This window comes from Odontomachus brunneus, unplaced genomic scaffold (genome assembly GCF_010583005.1).
Source record: "Odontomachus brunneus isolate Ranch 3 - 2012 unplaced genomic scaffold, Obru_v1 Obru_scaffold_298, whole genome shotgun sequence".
Lineage (NCBI taxonomy): Eukaryota > Metazoa > Arthropoda > Insecta > Hymenoptera > Formicidae > Odontomachus > Odontomachus brunneus.
The window spans coordinates 184,625-212,503 of record NW_022639748.1 but is presented as its reverse complement, the minus strand read 5'-3'; the positions used below and the strand labels follow the sequence as shown (position 1 = coordinate 212,503).

The 27,879-nt window shown below is 40.9% G+C and overlaps 2 protein-coding genes across 2 annotated transcripts in view; both read right to left on the bottom strand.

Annotated features, from left to right (window-relative positions):
• Positions 1 to 15,321: 15,321 nt before the first annotated feature.
• Positions 15,322 to 17,062, bottom strand: LOC116853267. Its single transcript, XM_032834248.1, has 3 exons — positions 16,534 to 17,062; positions 16,214 to 16,425; positions 15,322 to 16,125 (listed from the first exon to the last, which is right to left on the bottom strand). The coding sequence occupies exons 1-3, from the start codon at positions 17,060 to 17,062 to the stop codon at positions 15,322 to 15,324; spliced, it is 1,545 nt and encodes a 514-aa protein (XP_032690139.1).
• Positions 17,063 to 24,127: 7,065 nt separating this feature from the next.
• The window catches only part of LOC116853266, a 9,636-nt gene continuing 5,884 nt past the window's right edge, over positions 24,128 to 27,879 (bottom strand). The window contains exons 2-3 of the mRNA XM_032834247.1: positions 24,478 to 24,616; positions 24,128 to 24,333 (exon numbers count right to left, since the gene is read on the bottom strand). Coding sequence (XP_032690138.1) covers positions 24,128 to 24,333; positions 24,478 to 24,616 — 345 coding nt within the window. The remainder of the gene's footprint in view (positions 24,334 to 24,477; positions 24,617 to 27,879) is intronic.

The following is a 27,879-nucleotide window of genomic DNA, read 5'->3' as shown; positions in this document are numbered from 1 at the left end:
GTATAAGGTAATCAAGAACCTAAGGCGCCCGACAAATCATGTTTCACCCCTGCATACAGAAGATGGCAGGTGGACAATGAGCGATCAGGAAAAAGCAGATTTATGCTGAACTTCTTCAGGAAGTATTCCGTCTATATCCAAGTGATAACCAACAGGATGAAAATGAAATAATTGACTTTCTTACATCGTCCTTACAAATAAATGAACCCTTGAAATCAATAAGCCCAAAAGAAACACAAAGAGTCATCACAACTTTTAACTCCAAAAAAATACCAGACCACGACCATAAAATCATAATATTTTCATTTTAACTGCATTAATAACAAATTACATTCTTTTAGTTTAATAAAATAAAATAAGAATTTCTTGCTTCTCTTGTTTTACTTTGATTAACTTAAAAATTGATTTAATAAATTTAAATATTTATTTGATAAATTAAGAAATAGTTAATAAATCTTCTTGATTTAATGGCAATATGAAAATTATCACATTATATATTATTTCAATAATTCAAGTATTAATTTTAATATTGTCGCTATTGAATCAAGAATATATACTCCAATTACGCCTGCTGTTGAAAATTTTATTGATTCAACAAAAAAAGAGAACCGTCCGTCCAACTACGATTTCAGAAAGACAATTGACGCTTGGCGGCACATCGAGCGACGCTGAAGCGGCAGAGATAAAAGACTAACGTTAGTAGGTGCGCTATGGTCTTTTAGACCGACTGCTAAAAACGTATCAAATTTCACATAGAAATAAACGCATCTACGCCGTCTACTTCTCCATGCAATACGAGAAAACATCAAAGAAAATTTGAAAGCGAAAATACGATGATATCAATAGATTAGATGATATAAGTAGAAAACTAAAAAGTATGGGGAAATGATCGATACGCGTCCACTCCTGGGTTAACATACATCCCGAACCAAAATATATCTAGCAGAACAAATTTCAAGATTAGTAGCTAGATAGTAATGACTAGATAAGTTTTCTAGCCAGTCACTAGCTCATGACGGGCCAAATTTTCTTACTCAGCCTTTTGAATGTCACATTTGCAGGACTATTTAATAACTATACTAATTATATAGATAGTGACTAGATATAAAAGATTACACAGCAACAAAATAGAAAATTATCGGCTAATTCTGAATAGAAACTGTATGTCAGAATAGTCTAGTATCTACACCAATTACACAAAGAGTGACTAGACGAAAAGGCTTACATAGTAACGAGATAAAAAATCACCGGTATATTCTGAGTAGAGATTGAACGTTAGAACTGTCTAATAGCTATATCATTCACATAGACAGTGTTTAAACAAAAAACATTACACAATAACGAGATAGAAAATCACAGGTAAATCCTGAATAGAAATTGGATATTAAAATTGTTTATACATTAGATAGTAAATTTGTGTATAGATAATGACGATGTAATACATAAATTTATTATCTAGTGGATAGACAGTTACGACATCTAATTTAAATTCTGGATTTATAGTACATTGCTACTAAACAGTTATTAGACAGCATTTGATTTTCAATTTCTATTCAGGATTTACCGAATCTTCCATCTCGTCACTATGTAATTTTCTTTGTTTAGCCATTAGATAAAACACGTTGAGTAAACCATATGTAGCTAATATAAAACTACTTATCTCACTGTGTTGCCTCTATGTTCTGCTACCCAACTGCTGACTCTTGAAGACCGAGAGAAACTAACTCGTCTTGTGAGACGCGCTGCAATGTCAAGCCGCCAAGTAGCCCTATTATTTTTATAGCCCTCACCACTTGAACGCCGACAGCCCTACCACGTTTGTCCCGTTCAATCTGCGTGAGCGATGTCTTGCTTTGTCGTACGTTTCTTCACATGGTTGGCAAGCTTTACTCTATCCCCACTACCGGCTTTGTACAGTCCGAATCCATTTCCCTATTTCTTAGTATCTGCACATGACCGAATGTGCCGATCACGAGCAGCATTCCTCGTGCCAACTGTCGTCGCGTCGTCAAAATTAACAGAGTTTTTGCAATAACATTTTAGATACGATGAAAGTTAAAGTGACGTTATTGGGTCAAAAGACAGAAATGTACATGCGCATCGTTCACCGTAACGCTAAGGAGATAACGTGCGTCACAATTTTTGAATGAATATGGTTCATGACGGTTAGCGTCGACATTATCAGGGAGTTTTTGCAATGCGGTGACGTGCACAGGCTTCCTTGAAATCTACTGGAGGCCATTTCGAATATTTGCTATGTCAAATGTATGTCCGTGGCAAAACCGAGGAAATAAATAAACAATTGTAACTCCTATGCGATTTAATAATTTCTTTAATCATTGCAGAAAAACTTCGAACCGTTACATTAGTAACTCCAGAAAGAAGCATTTCCGACCCCATGTTCATGAGAAATTTTCTGCTTATTTAGGTAACTTATTCCCAAAGTTTGTACAGGCCATTCAGATATACCCTGTATACAATCTGTAATACAATGGTCCATATATACCGTCCATATATACCTATATATGCTATAATTTAAATGTCCGGTAAGTAAGATTCGGAATTTCCTGAAAACGTATTTGATGAATTTCGAAAATGCATAAAACTGTGCATAGGAGAAATGTAATCTATTCTTTTCACGATATGTGCCATTATACTACAGCGCCAGGTATCGGAACTTTTTTATTTAAACAATCCTTTTCACGAAAAAGGGAAGAGATAAAAGGAAGAATTAAACTGTCAATCTAAATAACGCATTTCATTATTAATGCAATTAAGAAATTCACCGTTAATCGAAAAATTATGATTGAAATAAATCATATGTAACGACGGACGTTGTCACATGGTAATTAAAGTGTAAAACTTGAAAGCGATGCCAGAATGTAACAAAAAATGCAAGTAAAACTATTTCATCTACATCGGTCTAAAAGTAATATAGTTTTGAAATATTCAGAAAGGGGTAGGGAAAACTAGAATAACTTTATTTAAGACTGATGTTTTTTTCGGTGTAAATATTTCAGATATAGTAGCCACTGAGAGCTCGTTTGCCGAGGATTAACGATACAGAAAGAATTGCGGTGATAATCCTTGTAAAATGCTTCGTAATTGATTATGTATTGTGCCATTTTGAAAGCCGTGATATGTGTAACTCATATATGTAAGATTAGCAATTATCAAAATACATACGTTTATGAAAATCTTCGATGAAATGCAACTGTATTTCTTGTAAAATTTTGACGTTTTATTTTCCTGTAATTTAATGAGCGATCTACAATTAAATTCTCCACTTGATACAGTATAAGATAATTAACTCCTTTACTAGCGATGACGAGAATTCTCCGCGAAAAACTGATAGCTATAAGCCCATAACATTTAAACGTAAGACTGATAAAACCTAAAATCCATACACTCTAAACCATAATTTGGGCTTATGGATTTTGTATTTATGGGTTTTGTATTTATTGAATTTATGTTTCTACATTTAGTCTTATGTACATCGCAACTTCAAATTTTGTTTAAGCAATTGTCTAAATAATTGTGCAAATTAAAAGACGGGCCAATATAAAATATTATATATGAAATGTTATGTTATATACTATGTGTGTACTGTGTTTCAAGAAGAATGGCGTGTCACACTTCAGTAGTGTCCCTTGTGAGTTCGACAATAAGTCAAATATAGAAAGAGAAAGATATATAAACTCGCATACCCTTTCTGAGGACTGCGAGGAATGTAAGCGGATGATAAGCAAAGTTAAAATGAACAGAATTAAAATTTGCATAAGAAGAATGGAGAGTTACTTTCTTGTTTAATTTACGGGAAAATTTGCCAGCTGTCGCGACGTAAGTGCATGTGTGTGAGTGCATGCGCATAAAATTTGTTATTTATGACGAACAAGTATGGGTATATCTCGCGCGCTGCGACGCACGCGAAATCTCATTTCGTCACGTATCCCGAATCGTTTTCACCGCGACCTTCGATGAGTTTTAGAAATTTCCTTTGTTGGAATTCCGTAAAAAAAAAGAATTACTTGGAAAAGACAACGAACAAAAAGTAAGAATGTAGACGGATTTGCATCATGTTCCCACAGCACGGTATTTAAAAAATTTCTTTATGTAATCCTGGAAATTGGAAACTCATTTTGTGGCAAACATGAAAAGACGTATTTTGCTGATATGATATACCTAATGACATGATATACTTGAAATTTATTATTTTGATTCAAGATTTATCATTTTTACAAAAGAGATAAACTGTTCTTGTATTTTCCTTTGGTTATTATGTATAAAAGACTTTTTTTTTTATATATTTTAATTGAGCTTTATTTTTTTAATAATTTTGGATAAAGATATCTTGTTAGCTTCCTTTTTTACACAATCTATTATACAGATATTTTGAATTAAGGTTCTTATTAAGTATAATTTACTCATCTTTATATACTTGGCATATTTTTTATTTTTGTGAGGTCTTCTTGTTTTTATGATATCACAGCATTTTGCATAAATTAAGAAAATCTTATTATGTTTGTTCCGTGAAGAATATTGTATATGTATTTTTAGCACTTCGTGACCAAGTAAATTTTTCTACTTTCAAATTATTTATTAATATTCATTCTAATTTCTTATTATACACCATTTATATAATATCTATCCTTTATATTTTTATTATAGTGAAAAATTATACTAATAATTTTATACTTATTTTCTCCTATTTGTATCTCTTTCTTATAAATAGCTCTTCATTCGTACAAATTTGTAGTCTTACATATTTCGTATTAATAATTTTAAATAATGGGAAAATGAAAACATTTTTCGCTGTCACTATATCAATTTTTCAATGGCGGAGTTTATCCCACAATTAGTGCATCATTTTTCAACGTTATTCCAACACGCAAAACTATATTATATTAATTCTTGTAAAATATATGACTTCAAATTTTCAGGTAAACGAAACAATATAAAATAAAATTTATCCGATATATTACAACTTTCTTTTAATTTTATATAAATTTGTTTGATATGCAAAATATAAATTTCCCTAGTATAAAAACCACCATTTTGCTTTCCTAGTATAAAAACCACCATTTTGCTTTACGCTCAGCTACCAATCTACTTTCAGACGGCATTCCGACAAGTTTAATTATATATCTAATATACTTTCTCAGTGTATTGCATTTTTATATTGTTATTTGTCAACATAATATATTTATATATTTTATAATTACTACTACTTGTTTTTTATAATCATCAACAAACAAATTTTTATTGTATAAATCCCTTTTTATATATAAATATTTTTATTTATTATCTTATTATTCTTGTATGTTTTACTTTTTTTTTAGTACATAAAACTTGGTGTAATTTATAGTAAACTTTTATTTTTTAAATATAATTGCCACGATTACATACGGTCAAAGACGTGTCGCATGATATATCTCTTTCAAAATACGTAGCTCAATTATTACATTTAAAACATATTAGAGTATTTATCGCCACAACATATTAGAGTATTTATCGCCACAACATGATGTTCAAGAGATTTAACATGTTTTTATCACATGTTGTAAATAAGGCTTAAACAATTGATCTCGGAAGAAAAATCCGACCGCTGAAAACTTGTATTTTGGGTTGTGATAATTTCAGATCTCATGATTGATTGCACTAATTTTTACCAGATTGGTCGCAATTGAAAGTTTAAATTAACGTTTCTGTCAGAAATGCAAATAGATTTTTTATTACGGCTTTATTTCCTAAGATATTTTAGTTAGATTACAATTGTCGCAAATATTCCAGAAAATCTTCTTGGTAGCGTCGCGATCGTTAAATACCAAGAACATACCCAATTAGCACATTCTAGCTATATTGGCTACGACAATAAAAATATGGCTGATACAACGTTTACCCAGCCATAATTACAACTATATGGTAGCCACAGCTATTTTGGCTGCATTTTTAGATGCGAAAGCGTTGCGACAGCTATTATGAAAGTCAAAATACAGCCACAGTTATTTTAGCTGGATTTTTAGCTGCCAAAGCTAACTTTTTAGGAACTTACTGTGCGCTGTTGCGCATACGCAACATAAATATAGTCAAAATAGCTGTAATCTGGCTGTAATTTGTATGTTATAGCGAAAGTGAGAAGTAACGTGACTATCAGTTTTATGACTCATCTATCATGTATCAAGTGAATAGTTAGGCGGACCAATGCATACATTTATATTGCGTGAAAATTGTTACTTAATGTTCGCGTCTGATTATATAGATAGTTATACTTAAGAATTTGCGTCCGCGGTAGTTATAAATATACGTGTGCGTTATAAGTTATAGCAATTTGTGATTAGTAATTAAAAATAAATTAATCTAAGTTTATTGAAGCCAACTTTACTTAGTTTTTGTCTAACACAAAGTTCATATCCAATTGAATTTTTTTTTTACATTTTACTCGATAATGTATTGTATATTTAAAAATAGAATTTTTACTTAATATTCATGTACGTATAAAACATCCTCCATTTATTATTAATTATTCCTAAGTAACAGATAAAGCTTTACGACAGCTGCGACAACGCTGTCGCAGCTAAAACCGTAGTGTTTTAGTCCAACACAGCTACTGTCACAACGTCATTATGACGTTTTGACAATGTTGTAGCAGCAAAAGTGAGACACTATTTTCAGGTTTAGAAAACGTTGTGACAGCCATTTGGCTGCACAACTATTTTGCAGTAAAGAGGTTGTCATAACCTCTTTACAGCAAAATAGCTGTGCAGCGAAATGGCTGCGACAACGTTTTCCAAACCTGAAAATGGTGTCCCCCTTTTGCTGCTACAACGTTGTCAAAACATCATAATGATGTTGCGGCAGTAGCTGTGACAGACTAAAATGCTGCGGTTTTAGCTGCGACAACGTTGTCGAAGCTGTTTTAAAGCTTCGTGTGCTACTTGGGTAGTCACATCGCGGTCACGTTTCGGACCTGTCATTCTTGGATACTCGTCTTTATGTACTTGGCATTGCGACTGTACCGCGTCGTTTGATATTAGTGGTCACATTTAGTTCACAAATTACTGTCCTAAATGTAAGTATGATTTTTACATAACATTTTTTAGCTCAATATATGAATTTAAAAGTCAATCTCGATTTTTAGGTTGATTTTGAAGCTTACATTATACGAAAATGCAGATATGCAGTTATTTTGCGGACATTGTGCGATGCTGACCCGTGATTGCTTTGCAGAATATCTTGGATTTGTAGGAGAGTATTCAGGAATAATGATATATGTGGCATGCTGTCCATACAAATAAAATCAACTTTCTCCGAGGTAAAGAGGTTTGTTATAAGCGATAAAGCTGACTCGATTTTAGGATGGTATTTGTCTCTATATAAAGACTATGGTCATCTTACGAAGGTAGGAAGATGGAAAAATAACTAAAAATTTTTCCAAAGAAATTCGTAAGTTGTCCTTCATTTATTTATCATAATTTCATTTCGTTTCACATACAAAAGAATTTCAACAAATATCTTCACTTTGTATAAGGCAACGACGACGTCGAGAGAAAAATCGATCGATGGCGTCCTGTACAGGACGCGGAAAGGCTAGTGAGTGAAAATACGTTAATATATTCCTCTTTTACTCACTTTCGTTTCAATGTACATCTGTATTGAAACCAAACTGAATAAAAGAGAAACGTATTAACATGATGTCACTCACTAGCTAAAAAAGAGTGTTAAAAACGAGCAATCTACTAAAAAATACTTATGCATACTCGCATATACTCGTCGTATTTTCCACTTAAATGAAAAATAGGACCGAGTGCTACTAACACGACTACTAATTAAAAATTATTAAATTATATGGTCTTGTTTCTTCTTTTATTCCTATAAGGGAAGGGCGGGCAAGATGGAATACTTTTCGGGTAAATCTTTAGAAAAACGGACTCAGCAGCTATGATCTTAACTTTCATATATATGATAGAGGTCACCCTCCTGAGTAAGTACCAGAAGGTTTTAGCCGTTGCTCATTGTCTGTTAAAAGGTTATTGATAAAAGAAGTTTGAAAAATATATTATAATTTTTCGATATTGTGTATCGTTAACGAGCCGAAGTGCGCGTTACCGCTTAACATCGACGCACACAGCTCACCACGGAGCGTTTATAGGCCGCGATGGATGTGACAAACGCCAAACTTTACGCGGTTATTGCTAACAAACTAGACGCGTTATCGCTAAATGGAAGAGGACTTTTTTGATCCTCTCACTTAGCTATATGCCTCTTTGGAATTGGTGTGTTACAATTATCAGATACCCTGTATATAGAGTATCCCACACTCTCCTTCTCACATTAAGTGAGAATAGAACAGGTTGAGATGAACATAAAAGTCCTATACCGTTTTGCGATATTCGCAATTATAACCGAGAAATTAATTGTAAAGGATTAAGGAAAAACGCACGCCGTCTTCGCATGAGCACGAGTACGAAGGTCTCCAATGTTCAAATGTTTTTCTCGTTTCTCATGTTGTTTCTCAGGAATAGTGTCCCTCGCCGGACCCGTATACGTCTGTCAAACATTCTAAAGCGATAACAGGCATATACGGAGGGCGTCTTACGTCTTACATACCACGCGAACGAACCGAAGAAGGAACGTAGGGGAAGTGATGGGAGACATTCCGATGTTGCATTCTTATCGCACGTCGTCCGATCGAGAGAGAAAACATCAGCAGACATTACCAGTTGTTAGTGATTTCCTCAATAGCTGTCTCACTCACTCAACACTTGAATGCAGCGAATATGAGCGAGACACTTATAGGGACACCGCGCTGTTTCTATAGGTGGCTCGCTCGCTCTAATATCCATGCATCACGCTATCTTCTTTTCTCCTTAGCAGAAATGCACGTTGTGTCGATGAATGACACCGAACGACAAAATTTAACTTTTTTGTTGTACGAGTGTAAATAGTCATTTCCGATTATTTTTTCCCGCTGAGCACAAATCCTTAGTCCAAATTTGGTTACCGCGTTACATTTTTGAAGGAAGTACATCGGAAATGATAGACATATTTCGTCATAAGGTCGTTAAGATGCGTCCACATGTAATGTTGAGATATTAAAATCTTTACAAAGAATGAATTTTGCCAGCATATGAAAAAAAGTATCCGATGTTATAAACATTTCAATAATATTGCCGCATATTCTGATGTCAATGAACAAAAACATTTCACAATTTGACATCCTACGGAATGGAATAAATTTTTTCTTCGTAAATTTCATGATAACCGTCAATATAGATAAATCAGAATATAACCATAAAGTATAGACTTTTCTTTGCAATTTTAAAAGGAGGCAGATTTTTTTCGCAGAGTTTCGACATATCTAAGGGCGCGATCCATTGCACGTTGCAAACGCCTCGAAGTCTAAGCACTCAAAGTTACACATGCATTTCTTTTAAATTGCTTAAGACCGGAAATACAATAGGTGTAGTAAACTTTAAGCATTAAGAAATTAAACAATCCTAGTCGACTTTTACAAGAATAATCGAATGAAGTTTGCTAATTTTTTATGACTTAAAGCTTACTGCACTTATTGTGTGCCCGTGCTAATTTGACGTACTGTACTAGGTGGAATAAATTCTTTTCATAAATTTTATGATAAAAATTGTAAAATATCGTTGTTTTCTTACAAATTAAAAAACATAAGAAAGAACTAATAATGTTATAAGGTTCTTGTAAAAATCAATTTAATTCTAAATATAAACAGTAGACATATAAAAGCCGATTTTTCTCTGGTTCGTGTTATGTAGATTTAATGTAAAGAAACAATTAATACAAGTCTTCTATAAATATCACGTACGTTTAGGTCCTCGGTTCAGACCTTCTGCAGCGTAGAAAAGGAGTACAGAACAGAATACAACATAAGTGTCGCAAATTTCGCGTAAAGCAAAGTAAGAAGTCAATGAAATCAATAATCTGTAGACCCCTTTGTTATTGAACCGTCTCCATGTCTATTACCTTAAGGGAATGCTGAATAAGATAATTCCCTAGCTTTTGTAGTTCAAACTTTTCTCCTAAACGACTGCATATAGCTCCAAATGCTTTAATAGTGTAAAAGTATAGATGTTAATAAATGGCTATGCATTCATTATAATATATAATAATATGAAAAACAAAAAAAAATTATATTTATCTGACATTATATCATATTTATGCTTTGTATGAAAAATTCTTCGTACGCAGATAAAAAATGAAAGTGCATAGCCATGCAGGAAACATTACAGAATATTATGAAGCTTTCAGAAAATTATATATATATATATATATATATATATATATATATATATATATATATATATACCAGGTGTATACCCATGAAATGCGGATTTTTCTAACAGAAAACCATGCCACACGTACGTTCTTACGCGTGGTGATTTGACATATATAATATTTTGTTTGGTTATTCCTAACCTACAAAACCATACATGTGGAAAATTGTGAGAGTGTAAATATCATATTCTTTTTCTGCTTTGAAAATGTCGAATTTCGTACCAAAAAAGACCATTTGCGGGAAGTTTTGATTCATTACTTCATTTTGAAGAAAACTGCTGCTCAAACTTATCGAATACTTGAAGAATAGAAGATTACGGCGAACATGCACCATTTCTAGACTCTTGTGAACGTTGGTTTAATAGATTCAAAACTGGTGATTTTGATGTGAAAAACAAGGCTAAGGGAAAACCATTTTTTTTTTTTTTTTTTTTTAAGGCAGAGGAAATGCATTACGCACCCCGAGAGAGACGGGACTTTCCCAGGGGTAGTGTGGGACTCTCCCCACCCCCCCCGGAACTAACGGCTGGGGGGGGCCTACCCACTAAAACCTCTGCCGGGCCTCTTGCGGCTATTGCGAGGGCGTCCCGGGAACCGCTTGCGCATTACTTCCGGGACGCCCTCAGCCGCAGGGCGGGGAAAACCTAAACCCCGCCCCCTTCTTGGGCCAGGAAGCTAGTTCCCTCCCGGCCCGCTGTTCCAATCCTCCATGACCGGACGTGGGCCTCCCCGTCCGGTTACACCTCTCCTGTAGGGGCGCTATTGGTCGGGTCCCGTCCGGACCCGACCCCCCTTTACGCTCCCGACCGAGGTTGCTGGGGCGAAGGGGTCTAAAAGTTCCTCTCCGCCCCTCTCGGTCAGGAGCCTCACGGGAAAACCGCCGAAAAAATTTGAAGATGCAGTGTTGCAAGCATTGTTGGACAAAAACTCCACTCAAACTCAATCACAATTGGCGGAAGTATTAAATGTGACTCAGAAAAGTGTTAACGAGCGTTTGCACGCGATGGCAAATATTCAAAAAGAAGGAAAATGGGTACCACACGATTTGACTGAAAGACAGATGAAGAATCGAAAAGTCACCAGCGAACTCCTGCTGAAAAGACATCAACGGAAGAGTTTTCTGTATCGAATCGTCACAGGTGATAAAAAATGAATATATTTCGAGATTCCCAACGAAGAAAATCATGGGTTGATCCAAGCTAACCATCAACACCGACTGCAAGACCAAATCGCTTCGGAAAGAAAACAATGGTCTGTGTTTGGTGGGATCAAAAGAGTGTTGTTTATTATGAAATTCTCAAATCTGGTGAAACGGTTAATGCTGTTTGTTACCGACAACAAATGATCAATTTGAACCATGCATTGATCACAAAACGTCCGGAATGGTCCCAAAGACATGGATAAGTGATTTTGCTACATGATAATGCGCAGGCCCATACCACAAAAGTTGTAAAGGAAACTTTAAAAGAATTGAATTGGAATGTGCTACCTCACCCGCCGTATTCGCCGGACATTGCTTCTTCAGACTATCACTTGTTCCGGGCGATGGCGCATAGATTGGCTGAACAGCACTTCGCCAATTTCGAAGAAGTGAAAAAATGGGTCGATTCATGGTTTGCTTCGAAAGATGAAAGTTTCTATCGTCGCGGAATCCATCTTTTGATGGGTTCTGGGGGGAAAAGATGGGAAAAAGTTGTAACGTCGAATGGCGCATACTTCAAATAAATAGCTTTAACCATTTACTTCAAATTAACATATGCTTCTCCTAAAAAAAAACTTCATAGGTATACATTTGGTATGTGTATATATATATATATATATATATATATATATATATATATATATATGCTTTTTATATAATAATATAAAAAGCAGAGAATGTCCTATAGAATATGTGAGCTACGTATTACTCATATTGATTTATGCTACAAAAATCTTATATAGTGCTGTGTTTCTTTTGTGAATAAATAATGTTAGAAAAGTTTTGTTTGACATAAGCATTATGTATATAAATATTCAAAGCAGATACACTTATATGTGTATGGTTTATTTGCATGTCATTATATTAAAGACCACATGCATTTTAATAAGATATGGTTTTTGTAATAATAAGTAATATCAGAAAAATTTGCTCTCACACAACATTTAATAAGATTAAAAGCAGCAACAATAAATCATACTTAAAATTTATTTACTTTTAATAATATCTACTGACAGAAGCATCTAGTGTCATGTCAATTGATTTTTGCAATAATTAAAAGTTTAATTTTGTAATAATTTGTGTCAAGAAACGTGTTCTGACATGAAATATTTATAAGATTATTGACAACAGATGCAAAATACATTGCATCAATGGAACATATACGACTGGCCAATAATGGCAGAATAAAGATGCGGCCCCACATTAACAAGAGTAAATGTGATAAGCAGGGTTGAAAAAGTTACTTGTAAAAAGTAATGCGTTGCTCTCACACGTTATCTTTTTTTTTGTTAAGACAGAGGAAATGCATTACGCACACCCCCGTGAAATATGGGACTTTCCCAGGGGTTTGCACATGTTTGCACATCAAGAGTTTTTATTTGCACATTTCCTTTAGTTTAAAAGAAATTTAAAAAACAATTTTGGGGAGGCTAACTTCACACTAGCCTCCAAGTTGCTCAAACTTGACTCACAATGCATGTAATCAATAGATTTTTGTTTGCACATTTCGAAACAACTCGAATTTTCGTTTGCACACCTCTAGAAAGAAAGTTATTTGACTTTAAACTTTGGGGAGGCCAAACTCACACTTGCCGAAATTTATAACTGCAAAATAAAATTGTTTGACGCATGATATCATTAGGTTTTCGTTTGCACATTTCGAAACAAATCGAGTTTTCGTTTGCACACCTCTAGAAAAAAAGTTATTATCATTGAAATTTGGGAGGGCTATTTTCACACTTGGCGAAACCTTTTTTTTTTGGGTAAGGCAGGGGAAATGCGTTACACACACACACACCCGAAGATCAGGGAACCCTCGGGGGTAGTGTGAGACTTTCCCCCTCTGCGAGAGAGAGAGGGTCTACCCACTAAAACCCCTGCCGCGATCCTTTCCGGGCGGTTATGTGGGGACATCGCGGGCATCGCCAGCAGCATTCTTCCACGGTGCACCCACCGTGACCAATTTTCAGCCTGACCGGGGTAGACGTTCCCCCGGTCCGTGCCTTAATTGCGGAGGAGGGCGATCCGCTTTGCCACCTCCGCACCGCCCTGTTGCCGGGACCCGGTTCCCTGCCCGGGCCCCGACCCCCCTCGTGGCCGGCGCACGGTAACTTTGCGCGCAGGCCATATAGGCCCATTCGTCTGTGGGGGAGGGTGGGTGGTGCCCCCCCCCCACGGCACCGTTTCAAGTCGCCCGGAGCGGGATTTCCAAGCGGTTAATCCCGCTCCGGACCGGGGACCTAACCCGATCTAGCGGGCTTGTCCGCTGCTCCGTCTGCTCTGCTGACGCCCCATCATCAATGGGAAGCGGGGGTGGGCGCCTCCTTCTGGAGACGGGCAACCCATTCCCTCGACTTGGTGTCAGCCGATGCCTTTCCTATGTGCAGGGACAGAGGGAGGGCCGATCCGTCTTCGCCTTCTCCTCGGCGGTTGGCCCCTTCCGTCCCTGTCCTCAGCCTCCTTCTCGCTATCGGAAGGGGCAACCTCCTCCTTCCAGATTTTTTCGGCCTCCTCCTTCCGCAACATTACCTCCTCGCAGAAGGAGGAGACCGCCATCTCCACTTCCTCTCGCTCTCGAGCATTGCGCGAATTATGCTCGAGAGCGAGAGGTCCGCCCCATCACCTCGATCAGAACCCGGCGCTGGTCTGCCCACGCCGGACAGAATTCCAGCGTGTGCTGCGCCGAGCCTTGGTCGGCCGCGCAGTGGTAGCAGGCCGCCGTGTGCTCCTTTCCGATCGACCGCAGGTACACACCGAAACAACCGTGTTCGGTGAGCACTTGCGTCAATCGGAATGTCAGCCCGCCGTGGGCCCTGTCTAGCCAATCTTGCAGACAGGAGCCGATGGCATCGACGGTCCGTCGGCTCAGTGCTCGCGGGTCGTCCAGCTGGAATTTCCAGCGTAGGACAGCCCGCTGCCGGGCCTGCTTCCTTGCGAGGTTTATGGCTCTCGCGGAAATTCCTTCCCCGGAGCTGCGGAGCCCCTTGATGCGCGTGTACGTTTCAGCGTACATTTGCGCTAAGAGCTCCGCAGGCATCACCCTCGCGAGAGCCGTGGCGGCCGCGTGAGACACGGTCCTGTAGGCCCTGGCGAGGCGAATGGCCATCCAACGTTGCGACCGGTGCATCAACCTTTTGATGCGCCGGTTCGCCTCCGCCTCGCCGGCCCACACTGGGGCCCCAAAAAGGACTATTGAGTGGACCATGCTCACATAAAGCCGTCGAACCCTCGTGTTAGGACCGCCGATGTTGGGCAGGAGACCACCTAAAGCGTTGGCCGCCCTGTCCAGTCTGGGGGTTAAGGCCTCGAAATGTGGCCCGAACCCATAGGTGCCATCTATGATGAGGCCCAGATATCTCATCGTGGACTCCACGTCTATGCGGGCTGACCCCATCATGATCACGGGAGCCATTGTGGAACCAGATGGACTCCGATTTTCCGATGGCGCCACCTCTAACCCCATCCCCCGGATGGAGAGCACGGCACAGCCGACTACGACCTGCGCAAGAGCTGCCGTCTCCCCCCAATCTTGCCCCCTGGTCAGCACGAGTGTATCGTCCGTATAGCAGATCACTCGACTGGCGGGGGGGGGGAGGGCAGTGCGAGCACGCAGTCATAAGCGAGGTTCCACAGAAGCGGGCTTAGAACTAAGCTCTGTGGGAACCCCGAACCGCTTTTCCCTTCCGCGCTGGAGTCCACTTTGAATCGTGAACTCCAGCTTCCGGCCACGGAAGTAGTCCCGAACGATCGAGACCAGGTAGGACGGCTACCTATGATGGACGAGGGCCGCCTCTATCCGGTTTCAGGGGAGGGTGTTAAACGCGTTGACGATGTCTAGCGACAGCGCCATCAACACCCCCCCCCTCCGCCACTCGTTGCTCTACGAGGGCTCGTACCTGCCGAATGGCGTCTACGGTTGACTTGTCCTCGCGGAACCCAAATTGAGCTTCGCTCAGGTCGGGACTACCTCCTCGTAGCTGCCGGACGAGGCGGTCAGCTATGATGCGTTCGAGCATCTTGCCTACCTCGTCCAGCAGACATATTGGCCGGTAAGCGGAAGGGAGCTCCACTGGTTTGCCCACCTTGTGGAGGAGGACCAATTTGGCCTCCTTCCACCTTTGGGGGAAGACGACAGCCCTGAAGCAGCAGGAAAAAAGCTGCCTCAACCGGCTGCCGAGGGACAGAGCCCATACCACCCTTGGGACGCCATTAGGGCCAAGGGCTTTCTTGCCCCCTAGTCTTTTGGCGACCCGGGTAATCTCGGCGACCGTGACCCCCAACTCGTCGTGCCATTCGGCGGGAGGACCCTCATATGGGGGCAATATGTAGTTGTGCCCCGGGAAGAGGGTCTCCACTATCTCCTCCACCCGTTGGGGGTCCATTTCTTCCGTTAGCGGGGGCGACCATGGCTTAAGCTTGTTTCGTACGATGTGGTATGATCGCCCCCACGGATGTCTATCGAGGTCTCCGAGAACTCTTCCAGGCCCTGTTCTTCGCGTCCCTAATCTCTGCGCACAGGGCGAGTCGCGCGGCACGGTATTCGCCCTGTGCAGTTGCTGTTCTTGCGGCATTTCCGGACCGCCTCGCAGACTGGAAGCGCCTTCGTAGACGGACGGCCTCTTTCCTCAAGGAGGCTATCTTTGCCGTCCTCCAATAGGCGGCCCGTAGGTGGATCGGTCTCGCTCGGGCCATGGAGGCGTCGCAGACACTCTCCATAAGTGCCCTGAGATTCGTGACCGACTTCTCAATATCCTCCCAGGTCAGGAGGTCGCACTCCTCCTGATCCCAGGTCGCCGCGAGGACAGCCGCCTTGAGCTCGTCCGTGTTCAGCCGAGTGAGGGCCCATCGCTTCGGCCGGGTGTCTTCCAGAACTTGGCGGCGGGCCAGCACCTCTCTGGGGGTGGCGACCAGGACTACCTCTATATAGAGGTGGTTCGATAGTGTTTCTAACTCAGTTTTCACCCGCCAGGATCTCACCAGTCCAGCCGCAGTGAGGCTGATCTACGTGAGGTCAACAATCGACTAACCCTGCGGCCGGACGCAGGTGCTAACGTAGCCTCTGTTTAATAAACAGAGGCCAAGACCCGCCGCCCAGCCCGCGAGAGTCTCGCCTTTCGCATTCGCTCGCGGGGAACACCATAGCTTGGATTTGGCGTTAAAGTCCCCCGCGAGCAGGACGGGTCGGGTGAGGCACTTGGTTCTTATAACCTCCCTCACGCCGTCCAATAGATCCTCAAATTCGGCGAGGCTCAGCGCGGACGAGGCATACACCCCGACCACCGCCATAGACCCCCATTCGACTGCCACTATCTTTCCGCCGGCGTGGACACAACACGCCGGCGGGGAGTTTTTTGAATACCTCCTAATGATGGCCAAATTACCCATCATTCCCGGGTTCCCCGGACGACCCATCCAACGGGGGTCGTTGGGGGGGGGGATGTGGTGGGGTTCGGTGGCCACAGCCAGGCCTGAATCACGCTCCGCCATAGTGTGCCACAAGAGGTCTTGAGCACGGCGGGCGTGATTCAGGTTGGCTTGGAGGAGGACGGTAGCCATTATGATTGTGATTGCTGGCTACCGACCTCCTCCATGTCGACCTCTATGGAGGTGGGTGAGGGTTTTTTCCTCTTGCTCCTACCCACCGACAACGATCTCGATCGGCCCTTCCTCTTGGCGCCTTTCGGCGCCGTCGCTTTACCGGCCACTTTCTCCCCTCCCCGTGATCCAGGAGTCGAGGTTCCCGGACTCGGGGGAGGGGGCGGGACCATATTACCTCTCGATTGTCCCTTCCGTTTTGAGGGTTGGACCTCTTAGGCTGGGGAGCCAATGTTACCTTTATAGGGGCCGGGGATGGGGTGATGGTAGCCGAGACCTTGGCTCCAGCTCCCTTCCTAGCACCTTTCTTTTTCTTTCGCACGGCCAGGCAGTTTTCCGATCCCAGCCTGTGCTCCACCGGCTTATTTTTGCCAGCGGAACAGACTGGGCATGTTGGCTTGGCCGTGCAGTCCCAGGCCTTATGACTCGGACTCCCGCAGCGGTAAAAAATCCCGCTGCGATCTATCTCGCCCCTACATTGGACTTGACATGTCCCCCCTTTAGGCAAAGGAAGCACTGGAGGGGTCGGGGCGAAAGAATCTCGGCCCGGGCCACCGTCCACCCGATCTTTATCTTATCAGCGGAGGCAATCTTGCGGGCGGCCCCCATCAGGCATCTGACCCAACAGGAGTTAAGCCCGTTGGGGGCGCGGCTCACCGCTCCGACGTTGACCTCCGCTGGAGAGCATTCTCCCGACTCGGCAATTGCGGACTGAACGTCATCCGCAGTCACCGAGTCGTCGAGATCCTTAATTCTAATCTCGACGCTCTTCGCGGGGACAGCTACTCGAACACCGTCGGTCTCCACAAAGAACGCGGCCAGCTTGTCGGCCAGGGCTCTGGCCTTGTCGTAGCTATCGGGGCCAGGGACCTCCAAGATGAGCGACCCCGTAATGCCGCGCTTGGGAATCACGTTGGAGATCCCCAGCTTTGACAGCTTCACCTCATCCCTAGCTTTTATCATCACCTGCGCATATTCCATTCCGGGGGCGCAGGTGATGGTAACCGCCGCCCGGGAGGGCGGCTTTAGTTTGGGGGTAGGGGGAATGGTAGACCTCCCCTTATTCCCTTTTGCTGGGGCTTATTTCCCACGGGAGGAGCCGGGCCCTTGATTGGAGACCGTGGTTTGCTCCCCAGCCGTGGTTCCGTCCTTTTTGGCATTGGCCGCCCTCCTCCCCATGACCGTCAACCAGGTCTTTCGGGTCATGCTGCCGCCGTGGGGAGGAGTCACTGCTTTCTCTTGGGGGGCTGCGGGGGATTCGACCTGTGATGGCCGGGGGCTGTGCCCACCGTCTGCACCCTCTCTGCCGCCTCCCTCTCCGTCTTTCTTCTTTTTTTCTGGGGCTTCTTTTTCCTCCCCCCTTCATTCGCCCCATCGTGCCTGATTCTATGACGGGCCGTGGCAGTGCGTAGGGAGAGTCGGGCAGTGGGGCCTCTTTTGTAGCTACCACTGCCCCCTCCCCCCCCTATTTGTGAGGACGGGTATCCATGAGTGACACTCATCTTTCCAGGAATACAGGGGATCAAGATCTCGAGGAGACTCTCGAGATGCCTGAATCCCCCTCCCCCCCGCCCGGGTTTCTCCGCGGCTGTGCAGGGTGACACTGGCGGAGGAGTGTCCAGGCAGACACTAACTCCTTCCAACGAGGCCTAAATGCCAGTGGAAGGGGCTCGTTGGCTATCTCCGCCAGTATCTCCTCCCTTCTACATTCGAGCTTCTCCAGAGCAATGACTTGGCTCTGGAAGGCCTCGGTCGACATCTCCCTTCCTCCGAGTCGCACTCGATCGTGCGACTCTTCCTTTTGACTGCCCTGGAAGAGCGTTGGAGGAGGGGCTCTGACTCCGTCCGCGAGGGTGTGCTTCCCGCAGCTCCGCACAGAGAAGCAGAGGGAGAAGAAGGAGAAAGGAGTGCCGAAGCCTCCTGTTTCTCCCTCAATTTTGCCCTCAACTCCTCCATTTCTTTTTGGAGACCCTTAATTTGATTCTTCTGCTGGGGGGACCGTCACTCTCCTGCAGCCGCTCCCCCCGTCCACCATCCGAGCTGAAGCTGAGGAACTGCCCCCAAGGCTCGATGGGTAAGGAGAGTGTTGGTCGCAGAAAGTTTCTCGACGGCCTACCAGATTTCATTTTGGACGGAGCCCTTGAGGTTTCTCGACATCCCCGCCACCTTCTGAAGGAGGGCCAAGCACTGTACTGCCGTTGCGGACAGTTCAGTGGTCGGTTTCTCCTTCATTTCATCGACCAGGGTCAGCGCGTTTTCGCCGGCCCTGATTACCCTACTTCCGGTTGACGCGATCGAGGGATCCACAATGGCTCGGTCGACCGCGGCAGCTCGCCTATCCTTTTTCATTCTCTCTCTCTTCGCCCTTTCTCGGCCGTAAATTGATCTTTGTGAGCCTCGGTCTTCGTCGGCTTGCCCCTCCTCTCGATCGGCCTACCGTCCCGAGTAAAAAGCTTCAAACCGGAGTCGATGTCGACGTCACTGTCTGTTGAAGGCACTGTCTGTTTCACGACTTTATCCTCACCTGTCCTGATCCTTGTCAGGACACCCGCCGGACTCCAGGATCTTTCCCGGGAGCTGGAGGTCGAGGAGGCTTCAAGGGGTCGTGAAGGAGAGGGCCCATCAATAGCCCTGCTCCTGTTGTACGTTCCCAAGCGGCTCTCCTCTCTCCTCCTCAGCTCATCCTCCGACCTGTCCCTCCTTGTTCTGGACTTGGGGCCGGGCCGTCGACTCGGCCTGAAGTCCGCCTCCCCCTGTTGGCTCCTGCCGAGCGTGGAGGGCCATGGAATATAGGGCGTGACTCCCAACGTGAAGTGGGATGCCTCTCCGGTGTCGACACTACGTCTGCAGACGCCCTTAACATTAAAATTTGAGCAATCCATTTTTAGTTGAATCCCACGCACCCGCACGGGTCCGACTCCAGGGCGGGATTTGACTCCCGGTCATGCCCCCGAGTTCCCCCAGGAGAGAGCCATATGTCTCGGGCCGCCGGAATGTTACATCGGCGGCACTGGACTCCGAGCCCCTTACTCACCCACAGGCCGGACAAACCTAAACCTGTGGGCTTTCGGGGGTCTCACGTCTCCGACAACGTGGGCACCGTACGGGTGGGCGCCACCCGGGGTGCCCCAGGGACGGTTGGGGCGATGAAAGTGCTACACCCCATCCAATGCCTTATCCGCCGTGGCGACCAGCGACGCCCCACAGAAAGGGGATTGCCCCCCTGCGGCACACTTCACCCAGTGACCGACTTCGGAAAGGATGCAGTCACCTGTTATCGGGCACTCCGACCGCCAGACCCTGCCCCAGAATACGTCAGGGCGACCCTGATGGTCGCGCTTAACGATTACCCTCCCCGTCGGCCCGTCCGGCATTAGAAACTCAACCGGCATGGTCCGACGGATCGCAGGTGGCCGACTTCTGAGAAGACCCCCGGAAGCCGCCTGCCCCCCCCCACATCGGCGCATACCCAGGGATTAAGTGTCCCGAGGCCGTGTGCCAAAAGGGAAGGGACCCCCATTGTGGGACGCGGCATCCATCACATGCCAAAAAGCACGACCCGAAAGCCGTCTTCCCCAGACACAGTGCGGATACGCACCCACATCCCCCTGATTGGTGCACTCTTAGACCCCAGGCCCTTCCCACGGCCCTCCCAAAAGTTGGACTCTTGGTACTGCCCAGCGAGTCGAGACCCAGGGAGCCCCCTCACCACGTCAAGATGGCGCACCCCGAAGGAGACACTTGTCGAAACCTAAATTAAAATTGCAGAAAAAAATTTTCTGACGCATGATATCGTTAGATTTTCGTTTGCACATTCCGAAACAAGTTTTCGTTTGCACACCTCTAGAAAAAAAGTAATTTAACATTGAATTTGGGGGGGCTAACTTCACACTTTGCAAAACTTATAATTCCACAAAAAATTGTCTAACGCATGATAACATTAATTTTACTTTAGATATTTTACATTTTAGTTTAATATTTTCATGTTTATTGTTTTAGGATTTGAATTCTAACAAAAACTTTTTCACTGTAAATATTTCCTTTTAGTCCTCTACATAAAAAGTTTATTTTTCCTTTTATATTTGTCAGTTATATAAGTATATAGTTTTTTGTACACATATTTCCATCATATTATAAGAAGATTTATATATTTTATTTTTATTATACATTTACTTGGATTATTATACTTTCCCAGTAAACGCTAGATATTCACTGGAATATTCACCAAATGTTCCACAAATCCAATAATATTATGTCAATAATATGTTAATAATATGTTGCTGTATTACCAGATTATTTCTAATTGTTTCCTTTAACTCATACATGTGTGGTTAGATAGAACACTCTGTTTTGTATTCAACACTAATTTTTTTTTTATTTACGAAATATATACTTAATACCCAATAAGCAATTTGACCGCAGACTGCGCACAGCTTTGATCAAAAGTCGACACCAAAACCGTAGTCCCTATTGAGCTACGGTTTTGGCGATAGAGCCTGCTGTTGGTCAATTGTTGCAGATGTGCAGCATGAACCGCGCTTAACTTGCCGCGCGACAGGACTCACGCTGCTTCTGTTGCCAATCGGCTGTCAGATCGTTGCAGGCTTTGCACGGTTTTTGCAGCAAATTGTCTGTAAAAGTTTAAATAAAAATGTTGCATATAGACCCGCTTTATCTTTCTCCATCTCTCATGTGGGGAATGCTGTGGGACGCTGAAGAGTTCGCCTGGAGTTATATAATGGCTACGTTTAGCAAAAGAAATTGCTTTGCAACTGTTGTACAATTCGTGAATCTGACTAATGTGTGCTCTTATCCTTGACTGGATCTAAAAGCATACACCAATCCAGATGTGCGAATTTTAGGACAGTTGCAAAGCAACTTTCTCTGCTCAACGCAGTCATTGAATGAATGGGCGCGTTCAGCGGAAAAAGCGCTCAGTGAGCAATCAGCGATTATTAATTCTTACTGTTAGATCATTAAATCTAGACCAATTACATTGACGAATTGCTCAACTGTTGTACAACTGTTGAGTTCGCTGAACGCACTATCTATCAATCAACCACCAGTGTCAAAATTTTTGTGTATATATTGTGGCGATCGCATGTTAAGATAAAAGAATTAAAGAAGATGACGAATTGAAGGATAAATTAAATGAAGCGTTCCTTAGAATATTTTGTATTTATATGAAACTCGTATTTTTTCAATAAAAATGATTAGCTGCGTACTCGCCGCGACCGAATTTAATATAAAAAATGAAAGACGGCACGTTGAAAATTCCTGCATCAGTTCTAAATAAAAGATATTCCTAGGAAATAGCACTCAAAATCGCTTCAGCATACTTTTGGACAGTCAATATATACCTATGAAATAGACTGTGAAATAATGCCTAATTACGCAAGAAAATGCATGGTCAAATAACTGACGAAACGAGTAAAAATTATATTTTCACACTTTGTGTTTCATGAAAAGTCAGAAATATATATATATATATATATATATATATATATATATTGAACATTTTACAGATTCTCTGAATATGTTACATATTACAAAGTCCAGCGGAGTAATTAATAAAAATATGGCAAGCAGAAATATACTAGAATGTAATAAATATACTAGAAAATATACACATGTAATTTTTCATGCCTATTCCGTGCTGTGCTACGAAAGGACGGACCGCTGTACATTTTTGTTTAGCGATCAGTCCAAACTTACTAGACGAGGTTCTAATCCTTACCATTCAAAACAGTGTAGACTTTCCGCATATTTAGTAACATAAATGTTGTATTATACATAATAATTAATAGTAATATATAATATAATAATATGGACATAATAAACTATTAACCTACGCATACAAAGTAATATTTCATCGTGGTTTCGGATTAAAGGAATGTACTGTTTATCATAATAATCTTAGATTTTCCTATTCGTATTTATATATAGAGTATTTTACGACACCCGAACCAAAGGTAGGTGGAACCGTATCAATGGTAGTATATCGCTGCAATAGGTAATAATAATAATAATAATATTGGCATTAATTATGTACCTATGTATATAAAGTAGTAATTTATCGTTGTTTTCGATGAAATGAATATTTTTTATACTAATCCTACATTTTCCTATTCGTATTTATATACAGGGTATTTGACAGCATCCTTAGCAAGAGTATTATATCGCTAGAATAAATAAAGATAAGTAATAAGAACGCTATCTTTTTCGAAACAATACACTTTGAGTTATTAATTAAAGAAGATTGGCAAATGATTACGCGCTCGATGTGATAGATGAGTTTTGATAGCTTGTTATCATATGTCTGTATATTAAATCAAACTGAGCGAAGAAAGTTCCCAGTAAACACAACGTTACATGTAATCTAAAAGTTAGTCATAATTTCGTACTCAACAATGTAACTGTTCTATAACACGTATATTATATAGTATTTACATTGTTAAGTAGGAAATTATAATTTATTTTTGGATTACATGTAACGTTGTGTTTACTGGGTCCTCTATCATTTTGCAGATAACATTTTTTTCGTTATTAATTAAAGAAAATTAACAGATAATTGCGCGTGACAATGCACCAATGGGAGCATAATCATTCACCAATCTTCTGTAATTAATAACTCAAAATTTGACGTGCTTCTTTCAAAAGAGGTACCGATTCATTTACTTAATCTGATTTGTAAGAAACGCCTTGTATGTAAATATATACATCTATGTGTATATATATATACACACACTTATATATCTACATATGCGGGTGTAGAAATTTATAATTTATATATACATAGCAATAGAGAACAATAGCTAATAATTACATATTTATAGTAATTATATTTATAGGATTCTAGAAGTAAACGACATTTGCAATAGAAAATGTAACATGTTTTACACGTTTTAAACATGTAAGTATGTCTACGACAGTCATGCGAATTAATTCGCACATGTCATCGCGAAAACGCAATGCAGGAGGAAGATATTAATATTTGTAAATTTGATTTTATACTCTTTCAAATTACTAAGTGGGGCAGTGAAGAGTGATCGCCCTTTCTATATTTTTGCTGCGTGGCAGATAAATTTCGTGATGCTCACAATATTGTACCTCCACGCGTTTTATATACGCAGCGCCCACTTTGCTCATCTGCTTCCCCTTTGACTTCTGCATCTCGCTTGTAGTCTCGCCTTTGACTTCAACTTTTTTCTTGTCGTTGAACTGTTTGTCTTCTATTGTTAATTATAATTGTGTGATGTAAAAAGCTTACAGAGATGTTTATCTTATATGAAATACATTTATATAAATACATCTATATGTTTAGAATAAAGAGCAAATTGATAAAAATAACGTATAGGAAACTCTGGTTCACGTACCAGCGACATCGTCTATGGAGTCCAAAGTCATGAGATTGTCGAGACTGATTTCCTTGTAGTCTTTCTCGGGCGCACTAAAGTCCGTCTCCGTTTTGCCATTACCGTTAGTGTTCATTCTCTTTTTCAGCTCGCTCTTTCTCTTAAATAAAAGATAATAACTTATCAGTAATCTTACAATAAATTTCAATCAATGACTATTGAAGTGATCTTACCTTCATATTATCCAAAGAACGAATGTTGCGTCAGACGCAAAAGAATGACATAAAGAATTGCTTCATTTCTGACGGTGTGACTCAAATGATTGATGGACGGTTTTCAGGGAACGGTAATTCAACTTGCAAACTGCGCAGAACATGATGTTTTAGGGTAGTGTGTCGCGAGCTATGTCGCGCGAGCTTTGACGCGTCGCTGTTCCTGCGGTTGCAAAACTCTCATAAAGCGGAGTGTACAATAGAAATCGTATAGTCGCAAGTCGTACAAATGTACCATTCGCGGTCGATTATTCTTCTCATACTTGATCGCGATTGGTCAATTTCTACGCTTTACGACTTTACGACTTCTATTGTAGACCCCGCTTAAGAGACGCCTTGTGTCGCCACACGATACGTATCATAACCGCGCTGTAACGACCAGAGAACAGACGAAGCGAACTCTTTGAATGTTACGCTGTGATAAGCGCAATGTGGACGTTGAATTTTTTACCATCTCTCAAAAGCTTCCAAGCTCTTCTTGTTGTGTTTTTATCTTTTTATTTTCATCTTCTCTCTTCTCCTTTCCTTCCTCATTTTGTCCTTTCCTTCCATATTTTTCGCTTTCTTTCTTCTTTACCCTTTCTCATCCTTCTATTTTTCTCGTTATTTTATTTATTACAATTTTACATAAGCTATAATACTCAGACTTACTAATGTACGCGATATTGCTTTTGTCTTCAACGTTACTCATTTGTTTTTTAAATTATCATATTCTTCCCAAATACCCAAATGCGTGATTCTCCGACAATACGCTGTATAATGTCCCGTTTTATCAATTTGTCCTTAATAAGATATTACTCCTATTAACTGATACTTTTTTAGGTTTAGCTGTACATTAACAGGTATTTCGGAAAGAGAAATATTTTTAGAAGCGCCTTTAAATCCCATTAGCGCCTGAATTTTACTATTATAAGCACATTCTACATCGAAAAATAAATGTTCTCTTGACTCTATTATGCTGCAAATAATAATCTCACAATTTATACACATCATTTTTTTACCTGAACAATATATATCAATTGCTTTTTGCAAACTTTTATATAAACCATCTTGCAATATCGGTTTTGAATTTAAGTCGGCTACTGGGATGTTTTTATGTTTGTTATACTTCTGATTACAGCGGACGCATGTGCTTTCTTGTATAAAACTAGGTGCTTCTGCTAATAATTTTGTATTTAAAGTAAATACGTTACACGTACAATCGACAATGCTTTTATCTTTTTTAAACAAGACTGATAAATAGGCAGCGCGTTCGAAATAAAAAGCGTTATTGATACCAGTTATAGCATGATTTATTATTAATTTAAGAAATATAAAATTTTTTTACATTTCATCAACAATTTTCTTGTAAACAACGGAATTTGCATATGCTGTCATTATTAACTCAAATACTGCATCGAACAAACACGTCATAGTTAATTGTATATTCATGCCGTTAATTTTAACTGGTGGAAGTAAGGAACCATTTTGAATACATAAACATTTTTTTACGAATAGGACGATTATGTGAGAAAACTAGGTCAGGACAAGATGATAAGTATTTTCCTCTCTTTTTATTCTCAGTAACCTTTTTTACATCCTTTTTATAATCTGCATTGTTTTTATTGGTGGATTTTGTCCGCCCCAATTTTCTTCTACATCTAAGTGAGTAGATGACTCTTGAAGATCTTCATCTTCAAGAGACGTTTCAACGATATCGTTTTTTATTTTAGTTGATGATTCTTCAAAATAATCTTCAATAGGCGTTTCAATAAGAACGCTGTTTAATTTTTTTGACGGCTGTTGAAGATCTTCATCTTCAAGAGACGTTTCAACGATATCGCTTTTTACTTTAGTTGGCTGTTGAAGATCATCTTCAACGGACGTTTCAACGATAACACTTATATTATATAAGTGCATTAGCACGATTGAGCGCTGTCCTTTCTATTTTACAAACGTTTTCAATTGAACAAATATGTTTAATAATAAATTTATCTCCTCTTAAGGGTTTATCATAATCACTGAAAGTAAAATTTTTTAAGTCATTAAAATAAGCTTCTGATTTAGCCGATAAAGCGATGAGATATTCGGATTTTTTTATTGGTACCATTACATTGGTCCATAAAATAAAATATTTCGAAAATTGTATAAAAAGAGTTACAAATTCAGGGCAATAGTAAGGGTTAGGCCGTTCATCTGCATGTGTTTTTTCTGCACACTTTTCAGCGTTGGCGCGTAGCTTATTAAAATTAGGTAAATCTACGTCTTTCATTACATTATTTCTCTCATCTACTGAGGAATTATATAAGTCAGTGTTATCTTCACTCTCTTCTTTAGTTTCGTTAAATGTGAAATCGCGTATCGCTTGTAGAAGTAATTCTAATTTATTTGCGCATTCGCTACTTTTGTCATCGCATTCACTAAATGCTACAATTAATATCGCATAAAGAATTGTTTCAAATTGACTCTGTGTTTCAACAGTTTTTAAAAATCCTACGCATCGCAAATAAAAGTCTTTTATTCGCCTATATTTTCCGCAGAAACATCTGCACCTTGCAATCATTTTTATAATGTGCAATGTCTAAACGAATAAAGCATTTAGGTATGTCATTCGTCTTCTTTTTACAATCTAAAAGACTTACACATGATTTCATATAATAAGATAAAGTACAGTTATTGAATGCATATGTCACAGCGTTTAGTAATGCAAAGGAAAAATCTGTAATAATTTTGCACGGTACTTCACCTCCGGAACGTAGCCATTCGTTCAACCAGTACCGTATCGTATTTGCATCGTGTTTTTCAGATATCATTTGGAAAAGTGGTATGATACCACTTATGCCAGATGTAACTGCTTGATATAAAAAAATACTACGTGAAAATTGGCTATTTCGTTCTATTCGTTTTACGACAGAAGCATGTCAAATTTTGAGTTATTAATTACAGAAGATTGGTGAATGATAATGCTCCCATTGGTGCATTGTCACGCGCAATTATCTGTTAATTTTCTTTAATTAAAAACGAAAAAAATGTTATCTGCAAAATGATAGAGAACCCAGTAAACACAACGTTACATGTAATCCAAAAATAAATTATAATTTCCTACTCAACAATGTAAATGCTATATAATATACGTATTATAAAACAGTTACATTGTTGTGTACGACTAACT

Bases quoted from the DNA above. Each gene is read 5' to 3' on its own strand.
- LOC116853267 (XM_032834248.1), bottom strand. From the start codon at position 17,062: ATGGCTACCGTCCTCCTCCAAGCCAACCTGAATCACGCCCGCCGTGCT. The intron at 16,426-16,533 runs GTTAGTCGATTG...ACCTCTATATAG, and splicing joins CACCTGCGTCCGGCCGCAGG to AGGTAGTCCTGGTCGCCACC. The intron at 16,126-16,213 runs GTCTGCGACGCC...CCTTGAGGAAAG, and splicing joins TCAGGGCACTTATGGAGAGT to AGGCCGTCCGTCTACGAAGG.